General features: G+C 39.5%; 1 protein-coding gene across 1 annotated transcript in view; it reads right to left on the bottom strand.

Annotated features, from left to right (window-relative positions):
* Positions 1-13,992, bottom strand: part of dmd (dystrophin) — a 274,434-nt gene that overhangs the window by 188,546 nt on the left and 71,896 nt on the right. Inside the window, exons 14-18 of the mRNA XM_037696602.1 lie at positions 13,395-13,496; positions 10,760-10,867; positions 10,442-10,621; positions 5,968-6,134; positions 3,787-3,910 (exon numbers count right to left, since the gene is read on the bottom strand). Coding sequence (XP_037552530.1) covers positions 3,787-3,910; positions 5,968-6,134; positions 10,442-10,621; positions 10,760-10,867; positions 13,395-13,496 — 681 coding nt within the window. The remainder of the gene's footprint in view (positions 1-3,786; positions 3,911-5,967; positions 6,135-10,441; positions 10,622-10,759; positions 10,868-13,394; positions 13,497-13,992) is intronic.

Below are 13,992 nucleotides of genomic sequence, written 5' to 3'. Positions count from 1 at the left end.
ATATATATATATATATATATATATATATATATATATATATATATATACATGCACGCCAGGGTGATTGGTAACTCTAAATTGTCCCTAGGTGTGAGTGAGAAAGTGAATGGTTGTGTTTGTTTGTCTCTATGCGTCTCTGTGATGGACTGGAGACCTGTCCAGGGTGTCCCCACCTCTCGCACAGCGACTGCTGGATATGGGCACCAGTGACCCCCATGACCCAGAAAGGCGGGTAAAAATAATAGATGGATGGATGACTGGCAAAACTAAATACTATTTACTTTATTTATATCAAACCATCACCTATTGCATAGAGGTGCATCTCAAAAAATTAGAATATCATGAAAAATTTCCATTTTTTCCAAATAATTTCAGAACATGAAACTCATATTTCATAGATTAGTGAAATATATGAAGATATATAGATTTATGATATATTTCAAGCCTTTATTTCTTGTAATTTTTATGATTATGTCTTACAAATAATAAAATAAAATAAACCTCTGTCTCAGAAAATGAGAATATCCCACAGCCAGCTTTTGGTACCTCTGTCACTGTGGGCAGGAGTCAAGTCCTGCTGGAAAATGAATTCAGCATCTCCATAAAGCTCGTCAGCAGAAGGAAGCTTGAAGAGCTCTAAAATGTCCTGGTAGATGCTGCATTGACTGATGACTTCAGAAAACGCAGTGGACCAGCACCAGCAGAGGACATGGATCCAAACCATCACTGACTGTGGAAACTTCACTCTGGACTTCAAGCAACGTGGATTCTGGGCCTCTCCACTCTTCCTCAAGACCCTGGGGCCTTGATTTCTAATGCCATGAAAATTTATTTTCATCTGAAAAGAGGACGTTAGACCACTGAGCAACAGTCCAGTTCTTTGTCTCCTCAGCCGGTAAGATGCTTCTGATGTCTCTGGTTTAGGACTGGCTCGACTTGAGGAATGAGACATTTGTAGCTCATGTCCAGGAGTTATAATGAGCGGATTAGGGTGTGACACAAGGCGTTTATAATATTGAACTTTTTCCACAGTATTTTAATTTTCTGAGTCAGTGAGATATGTTTTTTCATTATTTGTCAGCCACAATCATCAAAACTACAAGAAGTAAAAGGCTTGATATATTTCACTCTCCTTGGATGGCTCAGAGATCCAATTTGTCAGCAATTACAAGCATCTAGGGATTTGGTTCGACTCCTCACTCTCATATGAAATCCATACCAACACTCTGCTCTCCAAAGTCAAATCCAGAATAGGACTCCTCTTTGAAAACAAATCCTCACTGACTCAACCTGCTAAACATCTTTTGGTAAGGATGGCAATCCTTCCGATCATCTATGGTGACATAATTTACAGAACCGCTTTCAAAACCCTCCTCCACAAATTGGACACCCTTTACCGTGCAGCCATTCGATTGGTCACCAAAGCCCTCTTTGGTGACCAATCAAAGAAAAGCAGGAAAAAGCAGTTACACAGTTTCTGCTGATCTATAAACCCAAACTGGTGCAACCCCATCCTACCTCCGTTCGTTGGTCAATATCCATAGCAACATTCAAACTCTCTGCTCCAAGCAGCTACATTAACCTAAGTATCCTTAAAACGCACACTTCCTTTGTGGTTCTTCTTTCGGCTGCCCCCTTCTTCAAGGGTCGCCACAGCAAACTAACTCGCACCAAGACTTGGCAATTGTTTATACGCTGGATGTCCTTCCTGATGCAACCACAGACCACCGCGCTACCATGGCCCTCTGTGTGGAGCAGAGAGCTGCCATCCAGGGCACTGGAGGAGCAGATGGTGGGGGTTAAGGGTCTTGCTCAAGGGCCAAAAGTGGGGCAAATGAAGGTGGAGGCAGGTGTGCGTGCTTCGCCTTTCCTACCCACATTTTGACGTTTTCGGTTTGGGGGACAGAACTGACAACTTTCCAAAGACAGACTTGCCTTCTCGAACCTCTGCACCACCACCTCTCCTTTTGGCCGTTCATCATTTCAACTTTCAGCTGAGATTAAAACCATTTACAACAAACTCTAAAACTTACTTCTTTTATCCTATTTGGATCTTCTTCTATTCATTCCCATGTTCTATACAATTTGATGTTTGACTATCAGTTGTATAGATATTGTCCTTCGGCTCTTTTACCACTCCTGTATTTGCTGTCTCTTGTACAGGTCGTCATGAAAATTTTGAATTTGTTCTCAACTGACTAACCTGGTTAAGAAAACAGCGGCAGCGCCAGAGGGATGCTAGCGGGTGCTATAGCTCCCCCCTGGAAAAGTCATAGCACCCCCAAAAAAATATCAGACTATTTTCTTTTTAATCTAAGTTAACATTCTTTAATATGTGGTTGTTGTGATATTTTCCTAGCAAAACACAACTAATTAATAAAAAACAATCAATGATTATATTGAGTTAAAAAAAAAAAATCTGATCTCGCAACAGGAAGCAAATTTGAATTTTCACTTCCGGGCCGGAAGTTCTGGTAAGCATTTGAAAAGTGCACGAAATACAAAAATGGACCCTTTTCTGTTAGCCAAATTTCCTCGGATGGACTCAGAGAAGGAGGATTTTTTTGGAAGCAGACTGCGACCAACAAAGAAACAATAAATTAGAACAAGGGGATCAAGCGTACTGCCATCCTTCCACATCTGCGGAGAATGCTAACACTGCTAGCGCTGGACAGTTGGAGGATCTAAGCAAAGGTCCTCAGGATGGACCAAGACGACCACTTCTGCAAAAATACCTGTCACGCCTATATGGAGTGCACTTTTTTTTTGGAAGATGGTTTCCTCTGCTATTGGATGCAGTGCAGCTGGAAGGATTTTTACTGAAACCTTTTCACTTTTGGACTTTTGTTATGATGCGTAACCATGGCAACAATGTGTTTTTTTTTACAACTGGAAGCAGCTGATTAACATCTCAAAGCTCAAATAATACCTCAACTACAGCCCCAAATCCTTAATGAGTTGTAAAGGAGGTGCCGTGGAAGCATCTTCGTCTAACAGGCGGCAGTGCTCGAGTACCTGACCGCCAATCCTGGAGTTGGTGGGAAACGCGGCTCATGACAAGAAGACCAGGATCATCCCCTGACACCTGCAGCTAGCTAGCTGTTTGCGACGATGAGGAGCTTAACAAGCTGCTGGGAGGAGTTCTGACCAACATTCAGGTGGTCATACTGCCCAGGAGGACTGAGAGGCCCACCAAGTCCAAGTAAACAGATCAACATTTGTGGCCACTTTCTTCAGATCAGCTATAAGACGGACCACCACAAGAAATCCTTCCTGCCCACAGCCATCAGCATGTAGAACAACTTTTAAATGAAACCCGGAGAATGAGCTACAACAGCATTTAATTTCCTTCTGCGATTAATAAAGTATTTTTGAATTGAATTGAACTGAATGCCTGTCATGTTTGTACATGCTTTAATTAAATTGCAGAATACCACATATTCACTATCCACTTTATTGGTGATTATACTTGTCCGAGTGCACCTCTGTGCTTGCGTCTGTGTGTGTTGAGAACCGAAAGAACAAATGATCCTTCACAGCACCTTCAGTAAAATGCTTAGCCCCACCTTAGCACCTGCAGAAAAATATCTCTGGAGTCGCCACTGTTAAAAAAAAAATGGGTACAAATAAAAGACAATTGACAAAAAAACTATTTTCTCTGCATAGTCGGTGTTCGACTTTCTGCCGAATGAGATGTAAAATGTATTCCAGACTGAAGTGAGAGATTGAACCTGGTTAACCTAGCAGCTGTCGGTGCCTCCCTCGCTGTTCGCAGAGTGTTTATACCTGCACTTTGTCATGCAGCTCCTGAATGCTCCCCTCCTTGCGTGACACAGAGAACTCGGGGCTCTGCAGGATGGCCTCGCCACGGGTCATGTAGCTGTGGACCTCTGTGAAGTCGACGTCAAACCTTCCAGCGCATACAAACATAAACACATTGTCTTTTTGCAAAAGCTGCACCACGGGTACAGGCACAATTTTTATTTTAACTTTTGTTGTAAAGGTCAAACTATTGCGGGACTTGTTCCGTGATAGAGTGGGTAAACTAAATTAAAAAAAATCAACTTCTGTTGGTGCAAAACTGGAAAAAATTAAACATCTTAATGGTATTTATATAGGTATCTTACCCACCCCTATACTGGTGTTGGACACCCATACGAAATAACACAATTAGTTTGTTTATTTTTTCCGAATATGGCCAAACAAGGGTTAAATAGCTAAGGTCTACGACGTCACCACTAGCTCGCTGTTTTTTTTTTTGTTTTGTTTTTTGAAAAGTGGAAAAAAAACGTGACGCATCCAAACTCCAAGTGTGATCAGAAGAAAAACGCATCTTTACAAAATGGATGAAAATAATATGGAAGATTAATATTAAATGCAAAAGATTAATACAACCCCAGTTATGAACACTTTGGATGTGTAAAATGTAAATAAAACAGAAAGCAATGATTTGCAAAGCTACTGAACTCATTTTGTTGAAGCTAAACAATTGTACCTTTTCTGGGAAACACAAGATAAATTTGAGTCCTTTAGCTGGATGGGAGAAAAGGTTGATCTAAAACCTGTATATACTGCACTACACTGACGGTCCCTTTACAAATGTGCAAGCTGCCCATGCAATAGGCATTAATGTATCCCCATACCATCAGAGAGGCGTTCTTTGAAACGTGCTGATAACTGGCTGGATGGTCATTCTCTTTAGTATGGACAGCTCCGTCGGCAGGGTTTTTTGTTGACAGGGTGGAGGTGGGGGTGGGTGGGTCACGTCTGTGTGCCCGCTTGCTAGCTGAGTGCTATGCTAAGCTATGCTAGCGCAAGATAGTGTTATCAATAGGGGGGAAGTTGTGTGTGTGCATATGGGACGGAATCACGTGCGAGTTGCCTGCCTGCTAGCTTACTTCTACTTTGCTGCCGGTAATTGTCGACCGGGGTGGGGTAGCGGAGCGGTACGTCAGTAGCTAGCATTTTTGCTAGCGCATCTGTATTGCGCCCCGCGCTACATCAATACCAACAGTTGTGGACGGAGGGTGTGGGGGGGTGTTAAGTAGACGGGACACTCTGTTCCGTTGACGGGGCAGGACGCCCCACTTGTACAATGGTAGTGAAACCACTGGATAAGATAGTGTCAGTGATTTCCAAAAACAATTGCAAATGGTATTTAATCTGAGCACAGAACATGTCCCTGCTTTGCTTCAGTCTGTTCTAAATGAGTTTTGGTCCAAAGAAAGATGTCAGAATTTCTGGATGTTCACATGCAAGAGATTAAACCTCTCTTTGTGGATGACACTGTGTTTACAGACAAGGATTTGTAGAATTATTCCCGAGTCCGTGCGCTGATGCGGGTAACTGAATAGTTTTAGGGCAGTGCCATCCAAGAACCTAAAGATCACAGAGATCTAATATTGACTGTCACCTCTTTTATGCAGAGATTTATTCAGACCCTTGAAATGTTTTGATGATATGAGCTCTAGAAGATGGGAGAGTCAAACACTTCCCAACATCCCCTTGAGAAAGAAATATTCTTACTGACCAATGACATCTGTTGGGGGTCTCTCAATGACCTTTTTGAAATATATCGCTGCCTTCAAATGGAAAATTAACTTTTTTCCCCTAAAAAAGGCACGATGTTCACTTTAAATGTTTAAAATACAAGTTAATATTTGCAATCCACAGCATTCCATTTTAATTTACATTTTACACAGAGTCCCACCTTTTTCTGAAGTGGGTTTGTACGCCAAAACCACTTAGTGGTGTCTGCTTCTCTAGTCACTACAATGAAGGTTTTCAGGATCTAACTTCAACCTAGATTCTATCGTCAATTTATTAATGATGCGTCCACCTACCTGTTGAGATTAGAAAGCAGGAAAGGGTGCATGAAACTGAACATTTCACGCAAGTTAAAAAAAAAATATCAGCAAACTGCTAAGTAAACAATAAAGTAGACGTTCCTAGTGTAGCCACACACACCTTTTCCTGAGTTCAGAATCCACAACCACTTGTCTCTTCTTTTGGGGTGGCGGGGACTCTCGAGTTTGGCGTAAAGCTGCCACCTTTTCCCTCGTCACCTTGGTAACGGTGGTCGTGACAGACTGGAGCACCTCGGTCTGCTTAGTTGTGGTGATAGCTGATGAAAGCTGAACGTCAACCAAGAAATTGTTATTTAAGTCAATTAACAAAATTAATGACATAAATAATATAAAATATTACGACCAAACTGTAAGTTAACACTGAATTCATTCAAACATGAATTTCCACCATTTGACACTAAAAACTTGAACATGCACATTTCGGGTTAGCTCTGATCAAAATAACCCTCAAATTATAATGTTCTCTTAAAGAACTGAATATTTTATGAAAATATAGCATAAAAGTTGAGTTCTGACTAAAGGTTTGAACAATGGTTGAAATTTGCTGAAAAAGCTGAAATTGAGCCGAATGCTAAATGTAGAAATATGCTACCAAAAAGTAGCAGGCCAGCTAAAAACTAAAAGTCACAAAAATCCAGCTTAAAGTTGCTAAATGTTATTTAAATCTAGCAAAACACTATCAAAACCTAAAGTGATACTGCTAGCCAAAACCTTTAAGTAGCAAATGCTACAACCTAAGTTCACCAAAAGCCTTGGCTAAAAGTAGCAAAAGGATAGCTACATTAGGTAAAAGGTAAACTTTTACCAACAATAGCATTAATGGAATTAGCACTAGCAGTACTAACCCTACTAGAAGTAAAATTAGCATTAGTAGAACTAACATTAGCAGAATCAATGTGGTAATGCTCAGATTAAGTGATGATTTTCAGCTGCAACCACAGAAAATTTTACAACACTGAATGAGTCATAGTTGTTTTGTGCTTGCTAAAGTCAGTAAGCTGTGACAGCCATCTTGAATCAGGTGGATTTTGAAGTTTAATCAGTTGTAGATGTACATCCAATGATGATAAGTTTTTTTTTCTTCTTTCAGCTGCTCCATTCATCAGGGGTCACCACAGCAAACTAACCCGCAGCAAGACTTGGCAATTATTTGTACACCGGACACCCTTCCTGACGCAATCACAGACCACGAGCTACCACAGCCCTCTGTGTGGAGCAGAGAGCTGCTAGCTAGGACACCCCGGGGAGCAGATGGGTGGGGATTAAGGGCCTTGCTCAAGGCCCCAGAGTGGGGCAAATGAGGGTGGAGACAGGTGCGGGTGCTTCACCAATCCCACCCACGTTTTGATATTGTCGGTACTGGGAGTTGAACCAGCGAGCTTTCGATCACAGGCCCACCTTCTCTAACCTCTGCGCCACCACTCCCGTCAGATGAGGGGTGATGATAAGTTATGCTGCCAAAAAATCCTGGGCAATAATTTATTTGTTCCTAGTACAGAACCTTGTGGCATGCCACAATTTATTTTTCTTAACTGTAATCCATTTATGTTCATTTTCACCTACTGATGCCAAAACTTTTTACATTTTTGGGAAAAAAAAATACTCCTGTCAAAAGCTTGACATAAATTTAGCTATATTTAGCTACAGCTGCTGCTATATTTAGATTTAAGTTTTATAGCCACTAAACGCGAGTTGATATTCGATGATCATTAGGAAATTCACTATTCTTCACAACGTTTTCAGGAATTATTATAAATATTTGTCCAAGTTTATTAGAAAACAGAGGCAACACATATACAGGTACACAACTTGACACATTTGTTTGTATTTTTATAAAAAGGAACAAAGTCACTTCTAAATGTTTTTGAGGATTTGGCATTTATCAGAAATCTTGTGTTCCACAGTCAAATCCACATTTTAAGCTCAAGGTATGTGTGGTTTCAGTTAAGCTCAATCAGAATCAAATCACTTTTCTTTAAGTGTCTTTTGTGTGCTGCCTGCTCAATCGAAGATGACAACTTATTTTAACGGAGTAGTCACTGTTCCCTTCTGTGAATGCTAATCTCAGCAAGGACGTGTCTAATAGGGGTTGAACCACGAGTGCAACTACTTGGATATTCTTGGTGCTATGGAAACGTGGGTGCTCACAGCCAGGTGTCTACCTGCAGAGGTCAATACGCTAATTATCTGACTGATTATAATGGACAAGTAATTAAAAGAGAGAGAAGGAGGAAGTTACAAAAAATAGAGTGGTACAGACCAACAGGTAGTCCAATAATGCATTGATGGATTTGGTCTTCCTTTAACAAACAAGTGTGTGTGTGTACATACGTAGGATCTGGTGTTGCGAAAAGGTTGATTTTTCTTACATTAATAGGCCTAATGTGGTCACGAGTGTTTAAATAAGTCGCAGTACTTTCAGCTCCAAGTCCATTAAGTCCCGAGGAAGTACTGAATGTCAAAACCAGGGTTTATTATTCACAAAACAGAGCTGGAAATGTTATTTTAGTGGTAGATTAATTAACATTTATTAGCCTAATGGGGCGGCTGACCTGTGCGAATTCAAGTGTTGACACTTAATTAAAACAAAAATATACCATTTCAATTAAAAGCACGCTGAACGCTTTATAGGCAGCGCGAGGTAGCATACAAAAATACTGAAAGGTCGTGTAAAATGTAACTAAGAATGTAAAAATCTGCAAATCGCATAAACTTACCGGTATTTTAACAAGAAAGCATAGAAAACGCCAAGTGTGTATTTATTAGTTTGTTTATTTTACTTTGATTTAAGATTATAGCTGCTCAACAGTCCTGGTTCCTCTGCTAGATTTTTTTTACTCTGAATGGAAGAATATGTTGTTCTATGGATATATTGTTCTGCATCCATATGTTTAAGCTACAGATGCCAGACGCACTAATGCACCACCATAGCATTAGAGAGGCAGGCGTTTGAGCTGTATGCTAACAAGCTGGATGGTCGTTTTTCTCTTTAGTATGAAGGATGCGCCTTGTGGTTTCCAAAACAGATTTCAAATTTTGATTCATCTGACCACAGAACAGCGTCGCCACAGTCCAAATGTGTTTTAGCCCAGAGAAGACGGCAGTGTTTCCGGATGGCGTTCACATAAGGCTTTTTCTTTGCATGATGGACCTTTAACCAGCATTCATGGATAATAACAATTAACTGTATTTACAGATATTGATGTGTGAAAGATTAATAGCAGTGGCCTCTGATGGCCCAAAAATCACAGGTCTTGCAGTTTTTAAGTTTTTAGCTACTATTTTGTCGCTTTTAGCCTTTAGCTACTGTTCTGCTGGTTTTGGCATTTAGATTTTTGTTTGGCTAATATTAGCTATTGTTCTGATTGTACAAACTTTAAATCTTAACTTAAAAAATGCAAGTTATTCTAGATCAAAACCCACTTAATATGTTGCTACGACTCCATACGACGGTCTTACTGATGGTGTTAATGTGAGATTGTCACCTGGTGATTGAACAACTGCTTAAATTTAATAAAGTGTTTCCAAATTATGATGATTTCTGATTTGCATATCAGATGGCAAACCAAAGCTGTTCCATTAGCAATCAGTTACTTGACAATTGATCTATAAAAAGTAGCCTTCAGAGGTTTACTACTGTCTTATGTTTAACTTGTATAGGCTATATTACTGCAAAAGTAATTTTCCTCAAGGTAAAACCTTTGTAATCTAAATGTGAATCTTAAATGTTTGGCAGCAACACAATTACTTGGACCATTGACAGTAATATTTCTGTAACAGCAATAACAATATTGTTAAGGTGTTAATTTTGAGGGCGCTAACTTGGGAACACGTTTAATCGCGGCTTTTCTTCAACTCATTCAAGCGGTTTTAATTTGTTTTAATTAGTGGTCTCCGGGTTGCAACTTTCAGCTGATTTCCTTTGGCCTACCTAATCGGAAGCAAATTAAACACACAAGAGCACTGAGTGAATGAAATGAAGTGTGGTCACCCTGGTGGTAGAACAAAAGCCAGAACAATTGTTCTAAACGCTACGACTTAGTTTAAATTAGCTGACCAAATGGATGCAGGAAGTAAACTTATTAACTAGGTGTGCATCAAAGTAAATGTAAGGCTCACAAAAACATACTACCTTCTAACATCCAAGTAAATTTAGTTAAAAGGGAGAGTGGTTATTATCTCCAGGGGATAGAGATGTTTGTGAAGCCTTGGTTTCGTACCAGTTTGAAGGAGCGGTCTACTATAATTCAGGGAATGGTCTGAAGGATGATGTTAAAACTGCCAGATCTATGTACATATTCAAGAAAATGTTAAGAGTTAGTTTTCTGAAGGAATATGGAAAAGTATAAAGTGTGTCTATACAAATTGTTGTTTGAGTTGATGTTTTTATTTAGCTTTGTTTTTTTGTACATTACTTTTGTTTGAATATATTTTGGGGAAAAAAGGGGCAGATATAAGGTTTATTCTTCTGCTGCTGCGTTTCATTATATATATATATATATATATAGTTTTCTATTGTATATAGTTATTTTGTTTTTAATGAAATGAATAAATTTCTAAATAAAAAAAAATACCTGGGAGCGGTTCAAATCCAGACTCTGGACCAGACGGTCCCAACGTTGGGCAAAGCTGTCCAGTCTGGCCTCCAGTTTGCTGGCCACATCCTTGTTCTTGACACTGAACAACAGGTCCTGGCTCATGGAGCACAGTTTATCCATGGCGGGATGTTTTGCCTCAAGATCTTCTTTCATCGTCTGGGGGAAGAGGCAAAAGATTTTCTCCAAATGCACACATGCATTATGTATTATGTGCATTACAGTGACAGCGTTTCATGTGGATTCTCCTTTATTTTCGCCAACAGTGATGAAAGCTCTGGGGCAACAAAAACTCACAGCAAGACGACGCAAGCAGGCAGCCATCTCTGTCTGGTCCTTTAGGTTGGACGTTTTAATCGAACGAACCGACTCCTCCTTTTCAGTCAACCAGGAGTCAAACAAACACTGTAAAGAAAGGTGAGATAGACAGAGAACTAAGGATGCCATGAAGGAAAAACAGGGGCTAGAAGTAATGCAAAGGCTAGCTGAAGTGAAAACAAAAGCCTTGACACAAAAACAAAATGGTGAGTTATAAGAGATTATCTTGGAAAATTAGAAAACTAGAGAAAAATAAAAGGTAGATGGGTACAGGAAAGAGATAGAATATAAATGAAAATTGTGGTGAAGCAGGGAAAGTAATCATTAAAAACACACGAGTGAAGGTTAAGACAAGGCTGAAAAGGAATGATGGGAACAAGAAGGTCTTGTAAATGTAAGTAGAGAAGGAAAAAAGACGAGAAGAGAGTCTGAGATACGTAGATGATATAGAAGAAAAGATGGATAATTTAAATTGGACTATGGAGGAGTACGACAAAGAGAACAAGTGTACTGCATACAACACATTATACCACCATCGACAAACTATTATACAGCAATCTTTAGAAATGACATGGACAACCTTCTATGATCTTTGTCAGTAATTTCTTACCTTGACCGTAGAGCTGGGGTGATGAAATGACTGCATGACATGCTGTCTAATGGTGGCACAAGTGTGTGTCCCATCACCAAAACATTAAACCAGGTCTGACTACCATTCTGTACGCCTTTCTTTCCTTCTATCACAAATCACCTCTTATCCCCCTTTGTGCTCCGTCTTCTTGAACTCTTTTGTGTTCTGCCCCGTTGCTTTGGACAGTTGAACACAGATATTTAAACGTATCCACCTTCAACCCAATCCTTGTAGCTTCACTGTTCCAAGTACCGCCCTGTTTACTGTCCTGCTTCTATTGACTTCCATCCCTCTTCTCTCCAGGGCACATCTCCAGACTCTCTTCCACCTGTTTGCTAATTTCACTAGAAATCACAGTGTCATCTGCAAACATCATAATCCATGCGAACTCATGTCTGACCTCATTTGTCAACTTGTTCACTATCTCTGCAAACAACAAGGGGGTCAGAGCTGATCCTGATTTAATCCAACCCTTACCTTGTACCCACCAGTCACTCCTACAGCACAATTCACCACTGCCTTGCTGTCCTCACTTGTACTGCACTACCCTCGCATACTTCTTGGAAATACTCGATTCCCTCAACCAATACTGCAGTTTTTCTCTTGATGCACTGGAACCTATTTGAAATGCGTGACACCTTCTGACCATGTCTATACTACTCCATCAACACTCTCAAAGACTGAATCGGTAGAGCTCTTTCTTGGCAACAAACCATTACCGATTCTCACTGAATGTCACCTCACTTCAACAACTTTTCCCCATATCTTCATGGTATGGTTCATTAACATGATGCCTCTGCAAGTACAGCTCGTCATTTCCCCCTTATTGAAAATCAGTACACTTTTCCATTCCTCAGGTATCTCCTCTCTCTCTATTATTGAGTTAAACAATCTAGTTATAAAGTTCACTGCCCTCTCACCTAGACATCTCAATACCTCCATTCATAAATGATAATGACCAACTGCCTTTCAGCTATTCATCCTTTCATAGCTACTCTCAATTAATTTTTGCTAATTCTGTGCACTTCCTGATTTGCTACCTCTCCTCCATTTGCCTTCCTACAAGACATATTACAAGCCCTAATGTGTACAATTAGCCAATAATGCTATGGATGTGGATTTATGCTTATGATCTACAGAATGCTTGAGCTGCATGATATTTGGAAAAAAAAAAACTGCAATGTCATCAGATTGCAAAACCCATTAAAAAAGTCCCATAATTACAACAGCAGAGTGTACAATATCAGTATTGCAAAGTATTGCAATAAATCACAGACCCAAACTGGATACCAATGGTACATTTGCCAATCAGATAGATCCCCACTACCCTGAATGCCCACAAAAGATTTAGAAGCTGAAATGCTAAAGCTAAATGCTAAACCAACACTAAAGAATGTGACAATGTGCCAATACGCTCCTACAGAACAATAAAATGTCAGAAAGGTGAGGTTACGTAAATTTTAGAGGAACTATTTCCCATCACAGTCAGTTTGAATCTACGTAGGTAATTTGAATGTGATGTGAGATCCAATGAAACTATAAGGATGCGCTCTACGAAGATGTTAGCTAGACAAGGATAGCAGTTAGCATTTGATTTGGTACAATAGGAGGATGAGAAGTTGTGGATGTCTCAGTAACTTCCTGCTTATGAGAAGCTGTAATTTGGGTGGAACCCGTTTTAGACCTCCACTTACCAGAAAAAAAAGAGGAAAACGTGTAGCGATACTGTATACTCAAGCACTTTTAAAGTTTTTATTTTTAATCGCTTCTATTGTCAAACTTGTGAGAATATTTTAGGAATAATTTAGCTTTATAGGGACTTTTTTAGGAAACTGATGAAACTGAAATTGAACATTTTTTTTAATAAGAATGTAGCATATACATGTTAGAAAAGTTTCTACACATTTCCTGGAAGCCTGAATAAAGTTGATTTGATCTGAATGGTTCTACTCCTTTTGCACTAGAACAACAGTAGTGTCACACCTGTTCATTGGTGAAGTGCTGCCATTTCAAAAGAACCTCCTGAAGAAGAAGCCAGCGCTCTTCTGTCCATCTGCAAATAGCGGCCCAGCGGTCACCAAGGACCTGCAGACAGATAAACACAACAAAGACTCACCAAAAATCTTCTCTTAAAGTCTACAAAATAAAATCCCTTAGAGTTATTCTAGGTCAGGCACAATAAAAGTTTAATCAAGCTGTTTCAAAAGCAAACTGGGTCACATTTTTACTTTCCGGACGTGATTTTTATTTTATTTTTTTAATTGAGTTGTCGAAAACGCACTTTGATTCTTACTTCTTCAAAAACTGACCCTTATTGTAGAAGGGTACAAGATTCACAGCAGATTTTTTTATAAAGTACAGAACACCGAATGTGACATATTGATATTTTGTGCATTTTTTGTCAGTCAAAAAGTCTCAAAGGCTTTTATGTATTGAAGGTTTTTTATTGAGAAAATAATTGCACAGTGTTCAGGGGTTTGAACAGTAGAGCTGGAACAGGATTTGTTTCTCCAAATTGCAGACAATAACAACTAATATATATATATATATATATATATATATATATATATATATATATATA

The sequence above is a fragment of the Nematolebias whitei genome, chromosome 23 (assembly GCF_014905685.2).
Source record: "Nematolebias whitei isolate Nwh7 chromosome 23, NemWhi1, whole genome shotgun sequence".
Taxonomy (NCBI): Eukaryota; Metazoa; Chordata; class Actinopteri; order Cyprinodontiformes; family Rivulidae; genus Nematolebias; species Nematolebias whitei.
The sequence above is the reverse complement of the archived record's forward strand: the minus strand, read 5'-3'. Positions and strand labels throughout refer to the sequence as shown.